The sequence below is a fragment of the Callithrix jacchus genome, chromosome 15, assembly GCF_049354715.1.
Source record: "Callithrix jacchus isolate 240 chromosome 15, calJac240_pri, whole genome shotgun sequence".
In the NCBI taxonomy this organism is placed as follows: Eukaryota; Metazoa; Chordata; class Mammalia; order Primates; family Cebidae; genus Callithrix; species Callithrix jacchus.
This window is the reverse complement of record NC_133516.1, coordinates 40,271,382-40,298,065: the sequence shown is the minus strand read 5'-3', so window position 1 is coordinate 40,298,065 and position 26,684 is coordinate 40,271,382. Positions and strand designations below refer to the sequence as shown.

Genomic DNA, 26,684 nt, shown 5'->3' with positions numbered 1-26,684 from the left:
AGAGAAGGCACTGTACATATAAATGCAAAGGTGGGAACTTATACAGATTCTCTTACTTTTCCACTTCATCAGTGAAATAGGAGGCAAAGCCATCCAAGCAAGAGAGCTGGCAAAGGTGGACAGTGCCGGTCTGAGGATCGAAGAGATGGTACGAAATAACCATCTAGGAGAAGGAAAGAGTAAATGAACAATGAGTAAATACAGCAATGTAATACAATTGCTGAGCTGCAACTGGGCCCACCTGAGCCCTTATTACACCAGTTATGATTGGTTTTTCCAGCCATGTATAGCTACAAAAGTAGTGGCACAAAGTGGGTGGAAAATTAAAAACAAAGAAGTATGCATTTTGCTAAACAGGTATGATAGAGCAAGAAAAACTGTTGTGAGTGCATGTGTGTGTGTTTTTTTTTTCTTTTTGAGAGGGAGTCTTGCCCTGTTGCCCAAGCTGAAATGCAGTGGCACAATCTTGGCTCACTGCAACTTCTGCCTCCCAAGTTCAAGCGATTCTCCCACCTCAGCCTTCCCAGTAGCTGAAACTACAGCTGAAAAATTAGCCACCACACCTAGCGAATTTTTGTATTTTTAGTAGAGACAGGGTTTCGCCATGTTGGCCAGGCTGGTCTCAAACTCCTGACCTCAGTTAATCCATCCACCTGGGCCTCCCAAAATGCTGGGATTACAGGTGTGAGCCATTGCCCCCAACCTGTTGAATATATTTTTGAGAGTAATAAAGCATGGAATTTCAGCTGGATAAGGAATGAACGGAGACCACAAGGGGGCGGGGGGACATTAAATTAGCAATGGTGATGGGGATCATCAAGAAAGGATTAAATTGGATACAGTATCCAAGTTACCTCCAATGCTTTAATGACGCACAGTCATCATAATGTCAATAATGAATATTGGTCTGGCCAAAATTATAACTATATTGGCAGGCCAGGAGGCCAGGAGGAGGAAGAATGGGAACAGGGGAGAGAGGAGTGAAGAGAAAGGTTATAAATACAAATCCTTACCTTTTGAATGAAGAATCAACAAATACTATCTAAAACTGAACCATCAAGAAGCAGCAATATAAACAAGATATTTCGACATTCAGATAAATAGTGAAATATCTAAAAGATTGAAATTGCCTCTGGGGAGAAAGAAGTGGAAATCAGACAGGGATATGCTGTTTTTTTAAACAAGCCTTAAGGAACTCTTCGATTCATTATACTGTGTGTGTGTGTGTGTGTGTGTGTGTGTGTGTGTGTGTGTGTAAACTGATTAAAAAATTTTTTTAATGCTGAATTGTTTGAAAATTGAATAATCACGCAACCTTTAATTAGATATTGTTATTTGCCATCTAAGACTAGTTTGATTCATAAGAGCAATCTGAAACACTCACAAACTCTTGTTTCTCTACCAGGAAGGATGCCATCCTGTTAACTGATGCGTTTGACTTCACCGATCAGTGTTTAAATTCAGCACTTGGCTGTTATGATGGAAATGTCTATGAACGCCTGTTCCAGTGGGCTCAGAGGTCACCAACCAATACTCAGGTAGTTGAGTGGAATTATAAATTACGTGAAAAAGCAGAGAAAAGGCAGTGAGTACACCTTCATGTTTTCCCATTTTAATTGATTCCCATTAGGTTGGAAATCACTTGGCGCAGCATGTCTGTTTAAAATATTTTCAGAGAACACATAAAAGAAACCAGGAGTGGTGGTATGGCCTGGCAGGAACTCTGAGCCTAGACTATAATCAGCAAAATGCACTGCTCGGAACTTGGTAAAGGGAATTAAGAGGAAGGCCGACGCTCTAAATCATGGCTTGACAGACCCAAGGGCATACACACAGAGTGGTAAACTGGCTTTTAAGTAACAAAAAGAAGGAGATAAATCACTGTGGTGATTTAACTACCTTATTTTCAGCCTTTTAACTTTCAGTTTTGTGTAGATAAAAGGGGGTATTCAGAAGTGATAGGAAGCTTGAGGGATGTCTCTCTCAGACCTGATTTCCTGCTAGAGATGATACCCTCTCCTCTTCACTCTAGGAATACAATTCAAGGAGCAAAAAAGCTGTTGCACTGACATCAGTAGCCCAGGAAAGCCGTATAAGTGACACACTCAAGGGTCATGCCAAAAAAATCCCCAGCCATCCTAGGAGAGCACACCAGTACTCTACATCATTAACAGCGAGAAGACAGGGAGGACTCATAAGGTCCCAACACTCTAGGGCCAGGGTATGCTCACAGTTCTCTGCTGATGAGCCTCTTTGGGAAAAGTTGCAAATGTCAATGAATATGTTAACAGCAGTGAAGAAATAAACCCTGTATTTAGAATATGAGGAACCAATTATTTAATAACAGATTTTACACAGATGATCAAAACAAAGTCTATAGGTTCACAACAGATTATTTTAAATTGTATAGTGCAAATATATTATTCGGATGGTGAAGCTTTCTTTCTTACCTCTTTGGTCCAATTTCAGAAAAGGTGTCTTAACACCTCATCAAATTGGCAACTCTCAAGCTTTCATTCACACTTAGCATGGTGTTAGACTTGCTCTTAACAATTTGCAGCCTGTCATACCACATGGCTTAATTTAACATGATTATCTGAAGTTATGACACAACCAACCCATCTTGGTCACTCCTTGTCCCAGAGAGACATCCTTTTAACTCAAGGAAATAGAAACAATTTACCTAAAGAAGGTATACATTCACAGCTTTAGTAGTTAACCTACTTCCAGTGTGTTACTTTTCTAATGATTAGATCTGCTTTCTAACATTTAAATCTTGGCATAAAAATTCAGCAATCCTCCCACTCCAGACAAGCTCCCGTGGTCTAAAGATAAATGTATGCCCTTTGGTGCTCCAGAGAAAAACCCGCCCTGCTATAACACCTGTCAGAAATGCTGACATATATAGCTCAAACCTGTTTTACTGGCAGCACAGGAAACATTCTGGCTTCTCTAGAGAGAATGGCGGGGGCTTTCTTGTGTTTTAGTTTGGTTTTAATGTTTATTATAAAAGACTTCAATCTGGATAGTACATAAGAGCATGTTTATGTAAACGAGAGGAATGACTGACCCAGAGGGTCAACGCATTTGGGAAAACATTGATGCACTTCATCCCATTCACTTCTATCTCCTTCCACTCCTGTGAACAACGATGGTGTCGTCACCTTCCCAATGCCAGGATTTACCACGGAGTAGACACTCCACGTTTATGGAATAAATGAACACGGTTTTAGGACCTATGCAGTGAGATGAAGGAAGCTGCTGACTTCCTTCATCATAGTGCCACAGACTTGTGTCATCTTAGCTTATATTACCTTCCTAAACAGGTAACAGGTATAGCACTGGATCTTTCACACATGACAATTTGGGAATGTGAAGTTACAAATGATCTTAGTGAACTGTTTCCAGTTAGTTAAAATGACACGAGGCTGCCTGCTGACACATAGCCATATGATCTTACATTTCTGGCTCCTTTAGAGATCACCAAAATAGTACTTTTAAAATGTATTTTTCTCATCTGTGGATAATTTTTTAACCCTAACCTTAAGATATAATGCTATAATGCTGAAGGTGCAATAAGAGATGCTTTCCTCATTTGCACTAATAGAAAGAGACACACTACAGATATTTTATGTATACATTTTATTATTTTTTTGAGATGGAGTCTCGCTCTGTCACCCAGGCTGAAGTGCAGTGGCACAATCATGGCTCACTGCAACCTTGGCCTCCCAGGTTCAAGCAATTCTCCTGCCTCAACCTCCTGACTAGCTGGGATTACAGGCACGCACCACCACACCCAGCTAATTTTTGTATTTTTTATTAGTAGAGATGGGGTTTCATCATGTTGGCCAGGCTGATCTTGAACTCCTGACCTCAAATGATCCGCCTGCCTCAGCCTCTCAAAGTGCTAGGATTATAGATGTGAGCCACCACACCCGGCATATATTTTAAATAAAAGAGCAGCTATGTTGAAACATGCCCTGTAAACACTTAAGTACAAATAGGAATATGTTTCACTGACATTTTTCTACCAAAAGAAAAGTGCTATGCTAAGGTAAACATCTTGCAATCAAATGAGAGGCTCTTCTATCTGGGGCAGTGATGAGCTTTATCCCTGGAGAGGATGATGTGCTTTCTTGGTTTAAGGGAGTAATCATTGGGGATAATTTCAAAACAAAAATCTTGTTTTTCCCCAATTATTCTATTGTAAAAATTTGTCCAAGTAGGAGTTAGATGCATTTAATACATCTACTGATTCATTCATTCGATAATTCAACAAATATTTACTAAGTACATGTTTATGCCAGAAACTATTCTAGATACTGAAGATACACTGCAGAACAAAAGTCATAAACCTAGGCTGAGTGCAGTGGCTCACGCGTGTAATCCCAGCACTTTGGGAGGCTGAGGCAGGTGACTCACTTGAGGTCAGGAGTTTGAGACCAACCTGGCCAATATGGCCAAACTGTCTCTATCAAAAATACAAACATGAGCCAGGTGTGATGGTGTACACCTGTAATCCCAGCTACTCGGGAGGCTGAGGCACGAGAATTGCTTGACTGGGAGGCAGAGGTTGCAGTGAGCCAAGATCCCCGCACCACTGCACTCCAGCCTGGGCAACAGAGCGATACCCTAGTCTCAAAAAAAAAAAAAAAAAAGTCATAAGCCCAGTGTTCAAGGAGCTTACAGTTTTAGTGTAGACAGGCACACACACACACACACACACACACACACACAAGTAAATATTATAAAAGACGAGACTAGAACTAAGAAACAAAGAATCAAGACACTGAATTACAGCATAATGAGGATAACCTAGTCAGACCTAGAATACCGCTTATGTGATCCCACTATCTGGTTCCTTGCTTCGTAAATAATGTTCAGTTTCAGAGAGCCTCCAAGAGTCAAGCCTTTTATTTGTATTAAATTCCAAAAGCAAGTGATAAGCTGTGTTTTTAATTGGCCACCTGCATCCACAATTTAAAATCTGCATGAGAAAAGGAAGGATGCCCTTTGGAAAAAATGTTTCTCCATATGTTCACACAAAATGAGTTTTAGAAATAATTTTTAAAATTAAGGATCTTATGTAATGTTACTTTTTGAAACTAAAGACTTAATTTGAAAGAAAAAGTCATTAATCCTGGCAGAAATGTACTGTCTTAATAACGTGTTTCTTTGTACAAACAGGAGAACCCTGCCTATGAGGAATATATAAGACCACTATTACAAAGTTGGAGATCCAAGCTATGAAATAACCAACAGTATTCAAGAAGCAACCAGCACCACTATGTAATGATGGTACTATGGCATATACGCAAAATTAAAATTTTAAATTAGATATTTATGTTTTAGTCATTAACTTTTAGATACAGTCTGAAGTGATACATGTGAAATAATATCTGTGATTTACTTTGAAATAATCTATAGGAGAAAAAAGGCAAAGTGAATAGTTGTTGAAGCTAGTCAACGGGCAGGTACATGGGTCTTCATTACACTATTCTCTCTACCTCTGAATGTGTTTGAAATTTCCAGTGGGGTACAGTGGGTCATGCCTGTAATCCCAACACATTGGGAGGTTGAGATAGGAGGATCACTTGAGCCCAGAAGTTCAAGACCAGCCTGAGCAACATATAGGGATGCCATCTCTACAAAAATAACAATAAAAAATTGGGCATGGGGGTACATGCCTGTGGTGCCAGCTACTGGGAGGCTGATTGCTTGAGCCCAGGAGGTTGAGGTTGCAGAAAGCCATGATCACACCACTGCATTCCAGCCTGAGCAACAGAGTAAAGAACCTGTCTCAAAAAAGAAAAAGAAATTTTCCACAGTAAAAAACAGCACCACTATCCAGTAACAGCATCTATTTGGTTAAATACCAGGATTTTGTTTTAGATCTAGCAAAAGCCAATAGGCTCATTAGTCGTCACTGCGTTCTTTAGCACACATTTATCCTTGGGTTTAAAGGGACACACATACATGCACACACACAATCCTCCTAAGTGATTATACTTGCTGTAATCTAAATAAAATACAGCTCTAAGAATGCAACTAAGTATCAACTTTTAAAAATCAACTCTTCCCACAGTGAAAATGATTTAAAATTTCATTAAAAGATATAACTGTCTCAAGTTACCCAAATGTAATCAAGCTACATTTTTCATATCATTTTCAGTTACCCAACTAGACAAAACACTCTAAATGTCATTAGATAAATAAAATGGCAAAAAAAAAAAAAAAAATCTCAGCTGGCTACTTTTCCTGATTTATTCATATAAACAATCATTTTATTGTTAATAATTACTAAATTTGAGAAAATTTACCAAAAGCAAACATCTCCAGTAAGCAGGACAAGGAAGAGGCCTGATAAGTTTTTAACTTTTAAAAACTTGGGTTAAGTACGGTGGCTCACACCTGTAGTCCCAGCACTCTGGGAGGCCAGGGCAGGTGGATCACCTGAGGACAAGAGTTCAAGACCCATTGGCATATTAGTGGCATTGAAAAAAAGAAAAAGAAAAGAGTTCAAGACTAGGCTGGCAAACATGATGAAACCCCATCTCTACTAAAAATACAAAAATTAGCCAGGCATGATGTTACATGCCAGTAATCCCAGCTACTCAGGAGGCTGCAGCAGGAGAATCACTTGAAACTGGGAGGCAATTGCAGTGAGCCAAGATGGCACCATTGCACTCCACCTGGGCAACAAGAATGAGACTCCATCTCAAAAATAAATAAATTAAAATTAAAATTAAAACTGGGAACTGGTATTATTCTTATTTCCACACCTGTTTTCAACCCAAATCATTTTATTTCATATTGACCTCAGCAAGCTCAACAATACATAACTGGTTGGGCCTTTTTTTTTTTTTTTAAAGGTAACTATCAATCAATTTTAAATACAAGATAATTTTCCAAAATGATAAACCTGTACTCAAATATTGACTCACTGAAACCACAGAAACCTGTCAATAACATCAAAGGATCTTAGTTTGAAGATGGTGAAAATAGGGTAATTACAGATTTCTGGATATTGGCCATTTGTCAAATTTTAAAATACATTTTCAGAGACATGGGCAAAAATAGACATAAGGAAGTGTCGTCATCTTCCTTGCAGAGAGAGAACCTCAGAATATTCTCAAAGAGAAAAAGAGAAAAGGAGTGGCCTGCCTGCCCCAGGGCAGACAGCCTCAGAGCTCCACTCTTCCCCAAGAAAATAGGGAATAAATTACATGACTTCCTTTGATACGGTGGTCTAACAAACTAGGAAGTCTCAGTATAATTAAAATGATACTTCCTGAGTTACTTTCAAGAAATAGAAGCAAATGAACTATACAAAATAAGACTACAGTGAAATAAATAAAAGTAGGTGTATTTCTCCAGCTGTTCTAGGTCCTTCATTCACTGCAGTTTGTTTCTTCCCTTCAGAAATAATCTTAACTTTGATAACAAAATACATTTGTGAGTTACCACAAAACATGAGCATAAAGGGCTAAAATCATTTTGTCCCTGTGCTTAGCACAAAACTGAAATAATGGTCATAGAACTGTTGGAAATTAAAGAAAAATCTGTAATCTTCAACATAAATTCCATTTTTTAAAATGTGAAAAACTCTATGTTCACTGTTCAAACATGTACCCTTTTAGTCAAAATTAATAATTCCATCCATCCTTGCTTCAATGACACAACAGAGTTCCTATAAACTGTAACCTAAGGTCCCACTGTGTCCTCTCAAATCAAATACAAATGTGCTATGGGCAGCTTTTAGACAAGGAATATGATTCCCCCGCTTAAGTAATAATAATCAAGAAATACAAACTTAACTTTCATATTTCATTTTTTATTAGGTTTTTTTTTTTTCTGGTAGACAGTACACTTGAGAATTATACTGCACCAGGCATAAAGAGTAAGAGTTCTACCACAGGGACATTTTGTATTCAGAATTCAATATAAATATTTCTAGTCAGACATTTCCATGGCTACAGATATTTGGTTCCTTGATTTATATGCATAGAAAGAAACAGTTGTCATAACTGTAAAAAGCAGTACTTATTAAGTACTTTTAAATGATTGGAACAGTTTTCCTTTAATATTACAATACTACTTATTGGTTTGGAAACTAGGTCACCCTACATGATCTTTTGATTTTTCTCAAAGGCATCATGAGTACTCTACTTATTCTTTCATTCTTGTATGTTTAGCCTACTAGTTGAGTTAGGGACCATTTTATCAGAAATCATTTTAGCACTGTAATAAAAAAAGCTCTGTTAAGGGTAGATTATATACCATAATGATTTTCAGACTTCTTTTTATAAAAAAGGTATCTGGAGACTCTGAACAGGCACATGCATACTCAGGGGGAAGGGAAGAAAACATGGAGGAGTCTACCAAAGCACAAAACTTCCTTCTGGTCCTCACTGCCTTCAAATAAATACAAATATTTAAAAGAAAAAAAAATCTCACACTGTGATTAAAAAAAAAATCTGTATCTTCCATTTCCTGGAGAGTCTATTTCCAGGAACCTGTGGCAGGGTTGGAGATCAGTCATCTGTCTTCCGGGCTAGCCTACAGAAAGTCCAGTTGTGCTCCACTGTGTTTTCATTGGCCCGCTCACTCATGTGATGCACCCGGGTGTTTCGGATCGTGAAACCTTGTTTTGTAATGTATTCCATCAGGTGGACCCTAAGAGAAACTTCCTGGTGGTAATCACAGGGTCCAAAAGTAAAGGAAACCTGGCAGTCTCTGGTGTCCATCATGTGCTTATTCCACTTGGTAAAATAATTTGAGATGCCTTCTAGTAAGGAATGGACCTTGGTGGTGATGGTTAGTTGGGTTATGATGACAGCCACTGGGTTGGAGTACTTAGAAAGCTTCCGAGTACTAGACAGCTCCACAACTTCCTCAAAAGTATCCATGGGATACAAAGGCTTAGGATCATTGAGACACTGAATCAAGGGCTCAATCTGGTAAAAATCTGCTTCTTTCCGAAGCAGATCAAATTCCTTAAAATCCAATGGTAAGGTCAACTCTGAAGTTCTTAAGAAGTTGAGGACATATCGGAAAAGAGGTCCATCTCGATCAATAAAGTAATTGCCTTGAGGGTCTCGAGCTGTGGGGAAGTCCCCCCCAAACATAGCTCCAAGCATGGAATCCGGGTAACGCGTCAATGTGGTGAGAGACGTTGTATACAAGTGTCCACCTACATTTAACGTGACTGGGTCAGTCATCTGAAATTTTTAAAGAAATGATCAGTCATCTGAAATTTTTAAATACTAACTTTGACAATTTAAGAAAATCAGTGAGGCCGGGCACAGTGGCTCACACCTGTAATCCCAGCACTTTGGGAGGCTAAGGTGGGCAGATCACGAGGTCAAGAGATCGAGACCATCCTGGCCAACATGATGAAACTCTGTCTCTACTAAAAATACAAAAAATTAGCTGGGGGTGGTGGCATACGCCTGTAGTCCCAGCTACTCGGGAGGCTGAGGCAGAAGAATCACTTGAACCTGGGAGGCGGAGGTTGCAGTGAGCCAAGATTGCGCCACTGCAAACTCTAGCCTGGCGACACAGCAGACTCTGTCTCAAAAAATAAATAAATAAATAAGTGATACTGAGCAAAGCCCAAGATTCTTTCAGGCTGTAATGTATTTAGTAATCCTCTAATGCAAAATGACTTTAACTTCCAGCAATAAACCCACCCAGATGAAGAGATCTGACATTTGCTTTCAACTAAAAAATAAAATGAAGGATAAATCCAATTCTTTGAAGACTTACTGTAAGAATATAGGGCATGACTTCCAGAGTCACATCATTTCAGGCCCATTATCTACAGTTTTCAGGTCAGAATATATTGTGGGAAGGAAAAAGCCAAGTTAAAATACACTTATTTTTCTCTGATTTTTTTTAAAAGGCTTGCATTCTTATGAATTTAATTTAACATAAGATAGAATTAAAATGATCTAATTATATAGACATTTACTTTCAATATTTCTTTGGGTTTTTCCCACCCCCTCAAACAAAAGAAACAAACTATGAAATTTGTTTTTGAAATAAAAAGTTGGGCTGGGTGTAGCGGCTCACGCCTGTAATCCTAGTACTTTAGGAGGCCAAGGTAGGCAGATAGCCTGAGCTCAGGAGTTCAAGACCAGCCTCGGCAACATGGCAAAACCCCATCTCTATTAAAAATAAAAATAAAAAATAAAAAAGTTAGCTGGGCATGGTGGTGCATGAGTAGTCCTAGCTACTTGGGAGGCTGAGATATGAGAATCACTTGAACCCAGGAGGCGGAGGCTGCAGTGAGCCAAGATCACACCACTTCATTTCAGCCTGGGTAACACAGAGAGACTCTGTCTCAAAAAATAATAATAAATTAATTTAATTAAATTAAAAAGTGTGCAGACCCAATCTTAGTAACTTTTTCATGGAAGTGATAGTTTCAAATACTAAGTTAAAACAGAGAGTTTAGTCAATACAACCTAGCCACAAAAGCATCACATACCCAAAGGCTAACAGCAGCCATAAAATTTCACAATCTGATAGTGTATTCACTTTTGTAACATTAATGTGGTAATCTGCCCTTTAATTTTTGAGAAGCAAGCTTCTCTTAGAACACAAACCTTCAGTTTTGGAAATATTATTTAAGAAAAAGGCTGTGGTTCATGCCTGTAATCCCAGCACTTTGGGAGGCCAAGGTGGGCAGATCACAAGGTCAGGAGTTCGAAACCAGCCTGGCCAATATGGCGAAACCACATCTCTACTAAAGCTACAAAAATTAGCTGGGCATGGTGGTGCACCCCTGTAGTCCCAGCTACTCAGGAGGCTGAGGCAGAAGAATTGCTTGAATCCAGGAGGCGGAGGTTGCAGTGAGCCAACACTGTGCCACTGTACTCCAGCCTATGTGACAGAGCAAGACGCCATCTCAAAAAAAAAAGAAAAAAAAATAGACCAGGTGTGATGGTTCACACCTATAATCCCAGCACTTTGAGAGGCTATGGAGGGTAGATCACTTGAGCCCAGGAGTTCCTGGCCAGCCTGGGCAACATGACAAAACTGAGCTACGCATGGTGGTGAACACCTGTAGTCTCAGCTACTCTGGAGGCTGAGGTGGGACAATCACCTAAGCTTGTAAAGTGATGAGCTGAGATAGCGTCACTGCCCTCCAGCCTGGGCAAAAGAACAAGACCCTGTCAAAAAAAAGAGAGAAAGAGAGAGAGAGAGAGAGAGAGAACTTCAAGTACTAGGCAAGTAAAATATACCTCACATCAAAGGAATAGAAAAATAGGGAGACATATGCACACACACAAAAAAATGCAAGTGGCAAAGGAGGCACTCCCAAACCACAACAAAATACCCTCCATATCATTATTCACTAGATCCTTTTGTAGTCACCATTCATGAAGCGTTTTCAGAGGAACATACTTTAAAAAATAAAAAAAATCACGTTATCTCTCCAGCGATTATAAAAAGTATTTGGAGAATCAACTTTGAGTTTGCTTCCATTAAAACACCAATCAAAGGCGGGAGGATGGTTTGAGGTCAGGAGCTCAAGACCAGCCTGGCCAAAACGGTGAAACCCCATCTCTACTGAAAATACAAAAATTAGCTGGACGTGGTGACACACACTGGTAATCCCAGCTACTCGGGAGGCTGAGGCAGGAGAATCACTTGAACTTGGGAGGAGGTTGCAGTAAGCCAAGATCATGCCACTGCACCTCAGTCTGGGCAACACGGTGAAACTCCACATAAAAAATTTAAAAAATTTTTTAAAACACCACACAAGGCCAGGTTTGGTGGCTCACGCCTATAATCCCAGCACTTTGGGCAACATTTACTTGCCTAGTACAGGTGGATCATGAGGTCAGGAGATCAAGACCGTCCTGGCCAACATAGTGAAACCCCGTCTCTACTAAAAATACAAATATTAGTCAGGTGTGGTGGCACACACCTGTAGTCCCAGCTACATGGGAGGTTGAGCCAGGAGAATCACTTGAACACAGGAGGCCAAGACTGCAGTGAGTGGAGATTGCCCCACTCAACTCCAGGCTGGGTGACAGAGCAAGACTCTGTCTCAAAAAAAAAAACCCACACAAGACAAAAATGCCCCCAAAATACATCTAAACGAAGTAAAAGGGGGCAGAGAGGTTACACAAATTCACAATTTTCTTTTCTTATAAGATATATTATACCTAAAAATACATAAGGGTAAAAAGACACAGAAAAATAATTCCCCAGCCTTTAAAATACATCTCCAAGAACCACTCACCATATAGCCCCAGTCTCCATTATCCATCTGCTCCAGTGCTGCGTCTTCCGGAGCCCAGGTTTCAGGAAAACTTCAAGAGGAGAAAAACAGACATATGATAGCACATATGACTATGAAAATAGAGAAGAAAGGTTTTTTTCCACCCAACAGAGGAGGCCAAACACCAGAAAAACTACTCATCTTTGCTCAGCTGAACCCCACTATGGGGCAAAGATCTGGGAAGGAAAGCATTCCCTGAGGGCCTTCTACGTGCCCTGTATTCTTACCACAGAGAACCCATCTGGAACTAACAGACTGCAGATTTTCAGAGAAAGAACTATCCTGTACTTAAGAGAAGGAAGAAGAGTCTAGGAAGTAACCCGGTCATTCAAATTCTACCTCTCTTCTTGGAAAATCAATTTTTAGAATTTATATAAGAGAATATTATGATTAACTCTACAACCTTATCCTGGTACAAACCTATAATGGTCCTCACCAAAAAGGTCATTTAAGAAAAAGGGAAGGCCGGGCGCGGTGGCTCACGCCTGTAATCCCAGCACTTTGGGAGGCCGAGGCGGGTGGATCACGAGGTCAAAAGATCGAGACCATCCTGGTCAACATGGTGAAACCCTGTCTCTACTACAAATACAAAAAATTAGCTGGGCACGGTGGCACGTGCCTGTAATCCCAGCTACTCGGGAGGCTGAGGCAGGAGAATTGCCTGAACCCAGGAAGCGGAGGTTGCGGTGAGCTGAGATCGCGCCATTGCACTCCAGCCCGGGTAACAAGAGCGAAACCCCGTCTCAAAAAAAAAAAAAAAAGAAAAAGAAAAGAAAAAGGGAGAAGGGGAAACCTCTCTTCATCAGCATTTCAGCTATACAAACCAATCACCTGAGTAACAGCATCAAAATAATAAACCTCCCAGGATACCAGCATGCCTTTCCAAGAGAAATACATCAGAATGGTATATTATAATATTAAGAAATAGGATGTTTTTAAATAATGATGTATATCTCTTTGTACAATAATTAAAACAAATAGATAGCAATTTAAATGCCAGACTATTAAGAGCACAATTTGGGGCAAAAAGAACCTTATCAATATAGATGAGAGTCAATCAGCCAGCACTCATGGAGAGCCAGCCTTAAGACACTGAGAAATGCTCAGATACTAATGATGCCAATGCAAATTTATTTTTATCTACAATTCTAAAGCACTTAAACAAACAGTTTCCCAGCTACTGAACTGCCTTAGTCAGTTCCCTCTCACATACTTCAATCCCAAATCAACCTGCAAAGCAAACTGCAGAACAAATTCCAAAAGCTCTGGCAAGGGATGGTAAGAAACGTGGACTTAGCGGTATTGATCCAGGAAATGCACTGTTTTTTTTTTTGTTTTTTTTTTATGTGGTCCTTGAACAGATCCACTTTTCCCACTTTTAGAGGAATCTGGCACAGAATTCCCAGAACAAGCCCTGGCTACAGAAGATCACAAAGGCTCTTTCTCAAAAGGTCACTCAGGCATGTAGAGAACATTTGCATAGCACAGCATGGGCTGAAATCAGAGCCTGAAGCATCTATTACTCTACCTTGCAAACTCTTCAAAGCACACAAACTAAAATGTGGACCAGGCTCTAGGCAGTCAGTTTTTATTCTTTACACAGAGCGGTAGGATATAGATAGGCCTCCACATGCTATGGGGCGAGAAATGGAACAAATGTCAAATTCAAGATTGTTATGGCAGTCTTTCATTCCTCTGACTTGCTTCACAAATAGTATCCGAAGTAAACAGAACCAAGAAACGGGCTTTGCCAATTTGTCTTGCCAGAATCTGATTCAGTCACTGATAACAACAGATTAGTAACTGAGCAATTTAAAAGGCCACTCATCCAAAAGTTCTGGTAAGATGCTCATCTTTGGCATTTTCTCATCATCCAAAGTATTCATTCCTGACAACCTCAATAATAATTCGTTCAGCCAACAATTCTTGTGGGTCACCTCTGGGGTGGATGGGGTGCCTATGTGCAACATGGATACATGGAAATACAAAAAGTACAGTCTTTGCCCTCATGGAGCTTTCCATCTATAATGGAAGGCAACATGCAATGACTGAAGTACAGAACAGAATTCAAAGTGCCATATAACAGATGAACCAGCAGAGGCCCATGAGAGGGGAAAAGTAAGATTCCAAATGGGAAAATGGAGGACTTCTGGGAAGAGCTCACTCAGTTGAATCCTTGAAAGAAAATCTGGACAACCTGAGAAGGGATTCTAGAATGAAGAAACAATTTAATAGACAGGTATGAAAGACTTTTTTTCCCCCTACAACATTCCTGACACCAGTAGGCGAGCATGGATTACTATCCTCATCTTAGAGATGCAAAACAGACAAACAGGGCAGATTAAGTGACTAGCTTAAGGCATCACAGTGGGGAAATAACTCGATAAGAACTTGCATGTTCTGACTCTTAGTCTAGATTTTTCCATAAATCCCCTCCTAGGGTAGAAATTGAAAGAACAGAATCTAAGAGACAAGAAATTGAAAAAGATTAACTTTAAACTCTCTACTAGCCATCTATTAACCCTATCCACCCAGTAGGGTTTTATTTACAAATTTTACAGTAACAGCCTAACTAAACAGACACATGGGTTTGTAAAAATTCTCCTGAGTCCCGCTCACACACAAAAAAAGACAGGAACCCATTCAATTAGTGTGAATAATGGCTGCTGTCCTCTGTCTGCAGTGACATAAGGAACTCCAATCCAGGGCCTGGTGCGGTGGCTCACGCCAGTAATCCCAGCACTTGGGAGGCCGAGGCCAGTGGATCACGAGGACAGGAGTTCAAGATGAGCCTGACCAACATGGAGAAACGCCGTCTCTATTAAAAATACAAAAATTAGCCGGGTGTGGTGGTGCCTGTAGTCCCAACTACTCAGGAGGTTGAAGCAGAAGAATCACTTGGGAGGTGGAGGTTGTAGTGAGCAGAGGTGGTAGTGAGCCGAGACTGCACCACCCAAGCTGGTTAACAGAGCGAAACTCTGTCTCAAAAATAAAGAACTCCAATCCATGAATATCCAAATGATTAAATGAGAAACAGAAGACCAAAGACAAGAAAAAAAAGAAAAAAAAAGAAAAAAAGCATACATCAATGTTACCACTGTTAATGAAAAGTCTGTCTACCATTAATCTTTTTTTTTTTTTACTGCTAAATCAAAACAAGGTAACTTCTTGAGCATTATTAAAAAAAAAAAAAAGAAGAAGAAGAAAGAAAGAAAATTAGATGATGTCCCTGAATCTGGTCCACAGCAAATGCAAAAGTTCTGGTACAAAGATGTAATGAAACCTCATGCTTAATAAATCAGGAAAGCAATTATGGGAATCTATAGCCCACATTTCTTAAAAAGTACCCAAAAGCCTTCCTATACTTGTATATAAGATACATCAAAATAAACTGAAGCAAAGTCACTATTAGTCATTTCCAATAACAATGACTAAACTGTCTAAAGAAATCAAATTGTTCATTAAAAGTTCAAAGAGCAAAAACAGTATTGATTAAATTTTATCTCTACCTGCTTCTAAATATCTCCTGTAGAGATACTTAGATACAGCAAGAAGCAAATTTTTAAAAAGGCACAAAGAATTCCTTGTTATTCACTAGCTGGATAATAATCAGCTTCTGAATTCTGAATTGATGACCATTAGGAACATCTCTGAAACCATGCAGATGAATGAAATATAACATAATCCCAAGGAATTTCCAGAATGGTTTCAATCTCTTCTACTAAATCATTTTCCAGAGCTGCTAACAATTAGAAAATGATTTATTTGCTTTTCATCTTCTCTCCCTTCTGGCATAGTCTCCAGTGGAGGGCTTAATGAGAAGTTAAATGACCACAAGATAGGCAGCAGAAGGAAGATCTTGAAATGGGCATCAAATAGGCCTGTTTTACTAGATGAAGGCAAAGAAATATCTAATGTTTCAGAAAATCTGCCAGAAATGGTAACAAATGAAAAATGAAAAAAACTTTCCTTTACAGTGACTTTCCTTACTAAAACTAATGATGGTTTTGAAAGACAGCAAATGCAACCAAGCACAAACAGCCATAAAGATCAAAGAAGTCTCTGACTCTGTAAAATCAGTTCACCTGAAAAGATTTAACCTTTGACGCAAATAAAATTCCTGTGAAAACACCACCGACCATTCCCCAAAGAATATAAAGCAGTGCTGAAAATTCACCCATGTTTAAGCTTCAAAAGTTATTATGACTAATGTATAAATTCTGACAGTGTCATGTTAGCAGGTAATTAAGCTTAAGAAAACACATACTGAAGAATTTATAGAAGCCTTAAAAGAAAGTATTAATTTTCTAAAGTAGCATATCTGAAGAATACATAATTCAGTAAGTTAATAGCTTAAAAAGTAACCTAAGAACCCTTAAATGCAATTCTCCCTACCACTGTGGAACTGCAATTACAGGCTTACTGGTTATGATGAACTAACTTAACAAAAATATTCTGAGTTTATCATTTCTGCTATAGACTAAGAATTCTCCAGGGCCAAAGTCCTAATCCTATATAACAACTTACATGTTGCAATATAAACCTCCAAACTTCAATGAATAATAAAAACCTCCAACTACTACCTTCCCAGAGTTTCCAGGCAGCCCTTTAAAATGCTTTTCTACTGAAACGTTTTTGTGTCTGGCATTCAGAAAAGACTCAATAAACTCCCTCTTTCTATACTTACCTTCAAAATTGCCTTTGTACTGAGTTTTGCTCTTCTCGAAATGTGGGAGTTTGAAAGTGAAATACTTTTTATAGTAACTGGTTCAGTGACATCTAAAGGAGTCTTTGGGGTTAACATTCACACACAGGCCAGCACAAGTAGCCAGGCATACAAGGATAATGTGATTATGGTGTTAGATTATCCTTAACCATATGACTGCAGGAAAAGTAATCATTTTCTCTTTCTCCCCTCTCAACCATGTGGTCTAGAAAAGAGGAGCTATAGGTTGAAAAGTGACCTAATATTAAAAAAAACTGTCATAGATAGTCACAAAATCATAACACTCCTCTTAACTCAGTTTCCACAAGAAAAAACAGGATAATACCACCTTCTCAAAAGTAATTACACCATTTAGGCACAAAAGAAAGGCAAAAATTGGCCTCTAAGAGTAACACAACAATACAAAGAAGAGAACAGTTCCCTGGGAGGTCCTGTAATCGAATTCTGCTCCATTACTGATTATGAGACCCTGAGAAAATCACTCTATGCCCAACTTCTTCTTTGGGGAAATGGAGAAAATGAGTGAAATCACGAATATAAAACCATCTGCAAATTGGCAAGTATTAAATATGAAAACACTAGTGGCAGCAGTATAAACAAAATTTCTATGTTAACATGAGAAACTTGAGTGTGAACACAAGTAATTTAGAGCACTGGCCTGGAGACAGGGCAAATATAGAGAAGGCAGCCTCTTAATTTGCTTCAAATCTCCCCAGGTGCTCCTTTTCCCAGAGCTCCAGAAGGGAGAAGTACATACAGGTAAAGGGGGGTGCCTAGCTTTTCCAGAGATCACCAGACATCTGAGCTCTTGATCTCAGAAGGAACTTATTTAAAGCATGACTCAGGATTATCTCCAAGGTAAAGCTGAATCCCAGTAAATACATGTACTCCATTTTAAATGGACCCCAAATATCAAAATCCAAACACACTGAAGGATTCATAGGGTTCACCCTAAGAGCCCTTTAAGTAGTGATACTTGGGTTAAAATATGATTTATGAAAATTCAAATCACAAAACTTAGGAATAGCATCCATGACTACCCTGACCGCTGCATCCTTCATATCTAAGGCAAATCACAAAATCAAATATCAATATGGACTGATGGTTTTCCGCCAAAGAGAAAATTCTCTCAACCTACCAACACTGCTGACAAAAACATTTTCCTTTTCCTAGCTACACATTTGTTCATTTGAAAACATCTCAATCTTGGGCTCAGGACTGTGTCACATGCTGTCCCCAAGCTGCTTTCCTATCCCAGGATGATTCAAGTAATAGGGCATTCGTGACAGCGAAAAAAAGAACATGCCAGGGGGATATGGAGAGATACTTGGGCTACTCCAAATCTGCTTAGCGAGCCGGGTCATCCCGGGCCACTTTGCCACCCAAACCTCCTTTATCACAAAGTCCTAAAATTGGATCCATCAACTTGTTCTAGAACTGGTATACTTGAACAGAAACATGATAACTTCAGCAGAATATCCAAACAGGATCTCTGTCACGTTTCATTTCCCCGTCCCACCCCCAGACACAGCCTCCACCGTCAGCCCAGCAGGTGCTGCAGGGGCTCCCCATTACCACGGTCATTTATCACCTTGACATCAAGCATTAAAAATGCCACCACACACACAAATCTAAGCTTAAAGAACTCAGCTGCAATCTGAGTGTCTCTTCAGGGCAGAAAAGCCCACAGGCAGGGTTTAGAGCCCTGCCTCACGTTTTAAACTAGGGCAATTGGTGGCTAATAAGCGCCATCTCCCAAAATCAATCATCTGCGAGCACACCCCGAATGTCCCCGTCTGGGCTACGCTTCGCTGTTGCCCCGCCAGCAAAGCCCCCGCAACCCGACCCCGCCAGGGGTAGGGCGGGCGATGCTCCGGGCCCGGACGAGGGGCGCGCCGAAATCGCGCGTCCCCGCCGGGCGGGCCCCGGAACCCCCGCCCAGGCCCGACCGCGGGCACCTCCGCCGCGGGCTCGTGCCAGCCCCTGGACGCACGGTCCCCTCAGCGCGGCCCCGCCGCCGCCCGATTCCAGGCTCCCCCGGCCAGAACCTCCTCAGCCCAGCTCCCCTGCCCGCTCGGCTCAGGCATGTCCGGAAACCCGGCCCTTCCAAGCCCCGGCCCCGCAAGCCCAGCGCCAGCCCCACTCACTGCGCGGCGGCGGCCGGGCCGGGAGCTGCCCGCGGCCGGAGAACGCGAGCGCAGGGACGAGCGAGCCCGCGCCCGGCGACGGCGGTGGCGGCGGCGGCGGCAGAGGGGACGACTGAGCCCGCGCCCGGAGTTGCGGCTCCAGCTGCCCGGCGCGGGCGGCGCCTTCCCAGCAGAGCCTAGGCGCCACGAGCGCGGGCGCCCCCTACCGGCGGCGCGGGCGGGAAGCCAAAGGGACCGGCGGCCGGGGGAACTCAGCTAGCGCACCCGGAGCCGCGTGGTTAAGACCACACCACCGCAGCCCCGAAGCCCCGCCCCGAAGCCCCAGTCCGGTCCCCTAGGCTCCGCCCCTAAACCCCGCCCCTACGTCCAGCCTCCGCCCACATTCTGGGGTCCGCCCAGCCACAAGCCCACTGCGTCCTCAGGGCTGGTGTCGCGCAGCGTTTCTCCTCAATCATTTCACGAACTTGTATGGGGCCCCACTATATCTCAGGCCTGGGGGTTTAGGAGATACAGCGCCCACCAAGACGGAGGCGGGTTCTAATGGAAGGACAAGACAGACAAAACTCAAGGTAACAGCTAGTAGACAAAATAATGACAGGTTATGATCATAAGTGTTGGAAGGGGAGTGATTAGAGGATTTGATGGAGCAGAAGGGAAGGGGACCCCTGCTTCAAACGCAGTGGCCAAGGAAGACCTGGACCCGGACCTGCGGCCAGAGCCCCTCCTGCCTGCCCTGCATTGAGGAGACTGCTTCTATGAGAGCTGTGAGGAAGCCTCCGGGGCCACCCATCCGGCTTGGAGGGCAGAACAGTAAAGAGCAGCCGGGCCCAGAGGCTCTGCAATATGGGCAGCCAAGTGGAGAGGAGGGCAGAGCCACCACAGCAGACAAAACGACCAGTGCAAAGGCTCTGGGGCCTGGAGGAGCTCCGCGCTAGACAAGGCTGGCGCCGGTATTGTCCCCACTTCACCAGGAAGGAGGCCAAGGCTTCAGAGGATGGGCAGCTCCTAAGGCCTTAGGGCTCATTGGTCTCCATGAGTCCACTTGTTCCAAGTCCCATTCGCTTCCTGCTAGCTAGGTCGCGGTCCCCTTCCGGTGAAGCCAGTTCCCTGATGGTGGGTTTGCTGTTTCCGCTTCTCCACCAGAATAACCACTGGCCTTAGAAACTCACTCGGGTTTCACATCTGCATGTGTGTGAGCTGGCTCTGGGGCTGAAATTCTTATCAGCATCATCACAGTCATATTTGATACTTGATTTTTCTCCAAAAACTCAAATTGATAGGTTAAATAAATGACATATGCTTCATCAACATAACTGAGTGCTACATTATCAACTTCACAAGACTAGGGGAGAATACAGGGAAATGTGTGTGAAAATAATCAGTACACAAACTAGTATACATGATATAATCCTGATTTTATTTTTTAAAACATAAATATACACAGACAAAAATTTTGAGGGAAATACATCAAACCATTGATCATCATGTTGAAGATAATAGTATGGGAATGTTAATGACATTGCTTCTTAGTGTTCTTCTGCATTTTCATGAATATTGAATTTATAATCAGAACACATGACTATTGAATTTATAATTAAAAAATACGAGTTTTGGTTTGTTTGTTTTTTTGCACCCCACCCCACCCCACCTCACTCCGGCTTTTATTATTTTTTTTAAACAGGAGGACAATACCAAAATTACCCAATACTCAGACTTCCAGAATTTGGTACCACTGAAAATCCAGAATTGTCTCTGACTTACTGAGTGTCCTTGAAAGAGTCATTTCCCCTCTCAGGGCTTCTATCCCCCAAATAAAAACTGATGGATTAATTCTGTTGGTGTTTTTGTCAGACTTAGTCCTTCCTATCTTAACAATTTTTAGAACTATTGTTAATTGTACCTTCAAATTTTTCTTTTATAATTGACAGATGGCTATTGAAATGCAGTTGAGCCGGGCACAGTGGCTCATGCCTGTAATCCCAGCACTTTGGGAAGCCGAGGCGGGCATATCACGAGGTCAAGAGATCGAGACCATACTGGCCAACATGGTGAAACCCCGTCTCTACTAAAAATACAAAAAAATTAGCTGGGCATGGTGGTGTGCACCTGTAGTCCCAGCTACTTGGGAGGCTGAGGCAGGAAAATTGCTTGAACCCAGGAGGCGGAGGTTGCAGTGAGACAAGGTCGCGCCACTGCATCCCAGCCTGGTGCCTGGTGACAGAGTGAGACTGTCTCAAAAAAAGAGAAAGAAAAGAAAAGAAAGAAAGAAAGAAAGAAAGAAAGAAAGAAAGAAAGAAAGAAAGAAAGAAAGAAAAGAAAGAAGGAAAGAAATGCAGTTGGTTTTTATGTAATCTTATAGCCAGCAAAATTAAACTCTTTTTCAGTTCTATTAAGTGTGTAGGTTCTCTTGAATTCGCAGTGCAAATAATCATAGAGTCTGTAAGTCATGACAGTGCGGTATCTTCCTGTCCTTTTTTTCCTTTTTCTTGCTGCACTGTGGTGACTAAATTCTCCCACACAATGTTGAAAAGCAGTGATGGTATGGCCACTTCTATCCTGGTTTTGACTGCTTCTAACATATCACTGTTAACTGCAGTGTTTGTTGTGGATTTTTTGATAGACATTCTTTATGAGGGTTAGGAAGCACTATTCTTCTTTACTGTCAATGGGTGCTGAATTTTATCAATGTGAGATTCTCCCCATTGCAATGCAATGAATTACATGGATTGTATTATACTATATTAAATAAGATATATTATTGTATCTTATGATATTAAGCTATCCATGTATTCCCAGGCTAAACTCGCCTTGATGATATATTTTTTAAGTCAATATATTTTTATTAAAGGAATTTCACATGTCATGATGTATTACTTTTTCAATATACTGCTAGATTCCATTTGCTAATATTTTACTTAGGGTCTTCATGTCCATATGAATGACTGAGATACGCTATTATTTTCCATTCTTATTCTTTCCTCATCTGGCTTTGCTATCAAAGTTCCATGAGCCTCACAACATACCTGAGTGTCTATTCACTAGACTGGGATTTTTCTGTAGTTTGCATGTTCTATAGGCGTCTCCTGTAAACCATCTGGATCTGTTGGTTTCGGGGATTGGGGGTGGAGAGGGTTTACATTGGAAGCTGTTTCTGTCCAACACCATCCCCTCTTCTCCAGGTGCCCCACTCCATGGACTGGCTCAGCCACCTCCATCAGTTCCATTACTGTGTCTGAGCTGAAGGCTTCCAAACCCGTGACTCCAGCCCAGCCCTTTCTCCTGAATCCAGAGCTATAGATCTCACCTATTCTATAGCCCCAACTCTGTGCAAGGCACTGTGCCAGGTACTTTTACCTTCTGTATCAGTTACCTTTTGCCCCATATTGCTCAGGGTTGCAAGCCTGCAAGGGAAGGCTGGCTTCTGGCTTACAGCTGCCCCTAGCCCTCTGCACCTTTCTTTTCCAGGTGGCCACCAAGCATCCAGGCTCCTGTGGTAAAGAGACTGATCCTGGTCTGCCCTGGGCTAGGCTGGCCTGGAGGGGGCTGTTCATTATCAGATCTACACCTGTTATAGGAAGGAACCAAGCCTGGTACAGTGCTGGGAGGGCAAAGGGGGACCAGCAGTTGACAAAACTGATCCGTAGGAATGAAGCCTGGAGTTCTGAGTCCCCTCCCTGTCTCCCTCCTTCCTCTCCCAACTCTCACTGCCTAGTGGACCTCACCTCCTACTTGTCAGGAAAACCTTTCTCCTTCTGTGGGAGCTCCCTGGACCCCTCCTTCTTCTCTAGCTCCTCCTCGTAGACTTACAGAGATGCTCCTATTGTTTTACCCTGGACACTTATACCCAAGTTTCTGTCTAACACCTTCCCCTCCTCTCCATGTGCCCCTCTCCATGGACCGGCTCAGCCACCTCCATCAATTCCATTACTGTGTCTGAGCCAAAGGCTTCTAAACCTGTGACTCCAGCCCAGCCCTCTCTCCTGAATCCAGAGCTATAGATCTCACCTAGTCTATAGCCCCAACTCTGTGCAAGGCTTTTACCCTCTGTATCAGTTACCCTTTGCCACATAACAAATAATCCCAAATGGTGGGGTCTTAAACTTCCAAGTTCTATCCCCTCAGTTTCTGTGGGTCAGGAACTTGGAAGCAGCTCAGGGTCTGACAGGAGCTTGCAGTCCTGAGGGCGGTAGGGGCTGCAGTCATCTGAAGCCTGGAGACTTCGCTCCCAAACTCACTCACGTGGCGTTCAGCACAAGGCATTCATTCCTCATCATGAGAGTCTCTCCTGATAACATGGCAGTTGACATCCCCCAGAGCAAGTGACCAAGAGAGAGCAAGGTAGAAGCCAAAATGTCGTTTATAACCCAGCCTCAAAAGCGACACACATGTTATTATGGACCTACAGATAAACCATACTACCGTGTGGGGGGTCACCACAAGGCGGGAACCAGGAGGCTGTGGCCACACCCTCATGACAGCTCTGGCTCCCCCCACAGGACAGATAAGAAGGGGAAGGCACAGAGAGGTGAAGTTATTGATCCAGGCTATATGGCTAAGGGTGGGAGGAGAGAATGGAATGTGGCTCTGCCGGCTTCCCTCAGTTTCCTTCTCCCACAGCCCATCGATCCCAGGTCCACCACCAGTCTCCTCACCCTCAGCATGTACAAACCTGAACCCTCCGCACCACCCCCAAACCTCCCAAGTCCCCAGCTCAGCTCGGCAAATGGCGCCTCCGTCCTCCCATCTGCCCAGACCAGAAGCTTTGAGTCATGCCTGCTCCTCCCTCCCCCTCACTTCCCAGTGCCAGAGAACCCAGCCCTGCCAAGTCTTCCCCCTCAGTGCAGCCTGGATCCTTCTCTCCTTCTCCCTCTTCATCTCCAACACCATCAAGCGAGGCCAAGCCACTGATGTGTCCATCCCGGGCACCTGCAGCAGCCCCTCCTCCTGGTGTTCCCCATTCCCTCTGCCCCTACACTGCCCATCAGTCCTCTCTCTCCAGCATGAGTCAGCTCTAAGAACACAAAGCTGTGTGTCACCTTGCCTGCTTTACACTCCTTCTGTGACACCTGCTGCCTTCAGGATCCAGTTCAAACTCCCTCCAGTGTGGTCTGGCCCCTGCCCACTGGTCCTTCCCTCTCCCCTCTTCTCACTCTCTTGGCTCAACCTCTCTGGCCACATTTCAGGTCCTGGGACCCACTGCTCATCTTTTCACTTCAAGGCCTTCCATGTGCTGTTCCCTTGACCTAGACCTCTCTTTCCCCACCCCTTAGCATGCCTGTCTCCTCCTCCTCTGTATGTTGTCACCTCATCAGGGAGGTCTTCCCTGACCTCCCACCAAGGCTGAGTTCCCCCAGCTAAAACTTCCACAGTGCCTGTCCTTCCCTCTCTCCACCTCCCAGCTTCTCAGCTGGACTGTGAGCTTCCTGAGGGCAGAGGCTGTGTCCCACTGGCTCATAACTGCATCCTAGAACTTCATCTGGTACCCAGCACTTAGTACATACTCAACAGCTATGTGACAGTTCGGTGCATTCTCTGCACTGTCTCCTGCCCTTTGCACTCCATACTCCAGCACCTGGACAATGTTCCTTTCCTTAGATGAATTACGGGATCTCTGACCTCCAGATGTTCACTCATGCTGTTCCCGCTCAGCCATGCCCTTCCCTTTCTTCCCCTGATTCACTCAGCTAACTCTTGTTTATTCATCATCAACTTGGTTTGCCAGATTTAGCAAATGAAAATACAGGATGCTCTGTTACATTTGAATTTCAAACAAACAATGAATAAATATTTAGTATAAGTATGTCCCAAATATTGCATTAGATGCAAGCATCCAGTATTTTCTCTGGAAACCCTGTCAGGAACCAGCACCACTCCCCTCTCCTTTGAGAGGTCTTCCTGGCCTTCGCCTCTACTTTAGGTCTGCTCACCCCCCAACCCAGGGGTCCCAAACCAGCCCCCTCCTGGCCCCTGCTGACCACATAAACACTCCCTCTGTTTTAAAATAGTCTATACCAATTGGACTGTGATCTCCTGATACAGAAAACTGTATCTCAGACTTCATTCGGAATCTCTCTTCACCTGAGACAAACTTGACCCTCAGGAGGTGGTCAGTCAGGTTTAGAAAGAAGATAAAAGAACAGCAATGAAGAGAAAAAAGTAAACAGGATGGAAAAAAGGAACTACGAAGCGAAACACCGCCCGAGGAGCAAGAGCAGTCTGGAGCTCTTGACTGACTGCTTGCAACATGGAGCTTCCCTTCCATCTCCCTCCACGCCCTGCCTTGCCTCTGTCAGGTAGAGCCCTTCTTCCCCCAGCTCCAGCCTCTGGAACTTTCAGATTATTCTGGAGCAGGAATGCAAAAAGAAACCAGTCTGTGTCCCTTTAGAAGGTTTTCCAAAACCACCTCTTGAGCTTTAAAATGGGAGGCCCTAGGCAAGAGCCTAGTAAGCCCAGTACTTTGGGAAGCCAAGGCTGGAGAATGGATTACTTGAGTCTGTGAGTTTGAGACCAGCTTGAGTCCCCCAATCCCTATAAAAAAAAAATACGAAAATTAGCAGGGCGTAGTGATGTGGGCCTATAGTCCCAGCTACTTAAGAGGATGAGGTGGGAGGATTGTTTAAGGCAGACAATGCTGCAACGAGCTGTGCCAATGCATTCTAGTCTGGGAGACAAAGCAAGACCCCATCTCAAAAAAGAAAATAATTAATTAACCAATTCATTAAGTAAAATAAAATGGGAGGCCCTGTGAGGGAGCAAGGTGGGAGTTCATGCTTCAGCCCCGGACAGAGGAGAGCTGTGAGGGTGCACTGGGCAGGGAGGCACCCCCAAAGCAGGGGACTGCTCAACTGCTATCGGAGTCCAAGCAAGTGACCTGGGGGCCAAACCTGCACTCAGCCCACACATGGCCATTCACATTACCTCCCTCAAGCGCTGACATGCTGGGGGTGCTCCCTAGGAACTGCAGGCAGTGAGGAACCCTAAAGCAGTGAGCCCACATCTCTGCTGATCTCCTTCCGACTATCCATTGTGGCATATTCTGAGCAGTCAAAGCTGGCCAGTGGGGAAATGCACTCCACTCAGTCTCTCTTGGTAGTGGGCTCTGTCTCGTGTGTGTGTGTGTGTGTGTGTGTGTGTGTGTGTGTGTGTGTATGCACGCATGTATCCCTTGTGCCACCAGTTTCACCAGCTGTGGTTTTCTTAGAACTTGTACACAGCCTCCCTTAGCTTTTTACTCGCTGGGTGATTCAACTGGGAAATAAATTCCTAAACAGCCCCCTCGCACTCCCTGTCCCTGGGAACTGGCCCCAGTCCCTCTCCACACTTGCTTCAGCTTCCAGGACACCCTCTGGCACAAGTGAGCCTTGCAGCCAGCAGTTTCCAATGCCTCCTCCACGTCCAGCCATGAAGACGCTTTGGCAAGTTTGATGAGAGTGTTTTTCCTTTTTTTAATAAGGTTTCTAATTGCCTGTTATTTCCAACCTTCTCTTTAATCAGCTTCCAAAACTCTGCTGGGAGC

The 26,684-nt window shown here is 42.9% G+C and overlaps 2 protein-coding genes across 23 annotated transcripts in view; one reads left to right on the top strand and one right to left on the bottom strand.

Annotated features, from left to right (window-relative positions):
- The window catches only part of ACOX2 (acyl-CoA oxidase 2), a 32,043-nt gene extending 26,705 nt beyond the window's left edge, over window positions 1–5,338 (top strand). For 12 of the 19 annotated variants that reach the window (XM_078351327.1, XM_078351332.1, XM_008981910.4 and 9 more), the window contains 2 exons: window positions 1,406–1,585; window positions 5,188–5,338. In XM_078351327.1, the coding sequence (XP_078207453.1) occupies window positions 1,406–1,585; window positions 5,188–5,215 (208 nt within the window). In that variant the 3' untranslated portion in view covers window positions 5,216–5,338. The remainder of the gene's footprint in view (window positions 1–1,405; window positions 1,586–5,187) is intronic. The other 7 variants (XM_078351337.1, XM_078351322.1, XM_078351335.1 and 4 more) reach the window with 1 other exon arrangement.
- A 2,475-nt stretch (window positions 5,339–7,813) lies between these two features.
- On the bottom strand, window positions 7,814–19,421 carry KCTD6 (potassium channel tetramerization domain containing 6). 4 transcript variants are annotated; one of them, XM_002758495.7, is made up of 4 exons: window positions 19,169–19,421; window positions 16,983–17,226; window positions 12,257–12,326; window positions 7,814–9,221 (listed from the first exon to the last, which is right to left on the bottom strand). In XM_002758495.7, the coding sequence occupies exons 3-4, from the start codon at window positions 12,281–12,283 to the stop codon at window positions 8,535–8,537; spliced, it is 714 nt and encodes a 237-aa protein (XP_002758541.1). In that variant the 5' UTR covers window positions 12,284–12,326; window positions 16,983–17,226; window positions 19,169–19,421; the 3' UTR covers window positions 7,814–8,534. The 4 variants fall into 4 exon arrangements, with proteins under 4 accessions (XP_002758541.1, XP_078207466.1, XP_078207465.1 ...); XM_078351340.1 differs by lacking the exon at window positions 16,983–17,226 and adding an exon at window positions 9,769–9,820; XM_078351339.1 differs by lacking the exon at window positions 19,169–19,421 and adding an exon at window positions 9,769–9,820.
- Between the last annotated feature and the right edge of the window lie 7,263 nt (window positions 19,422–26,684).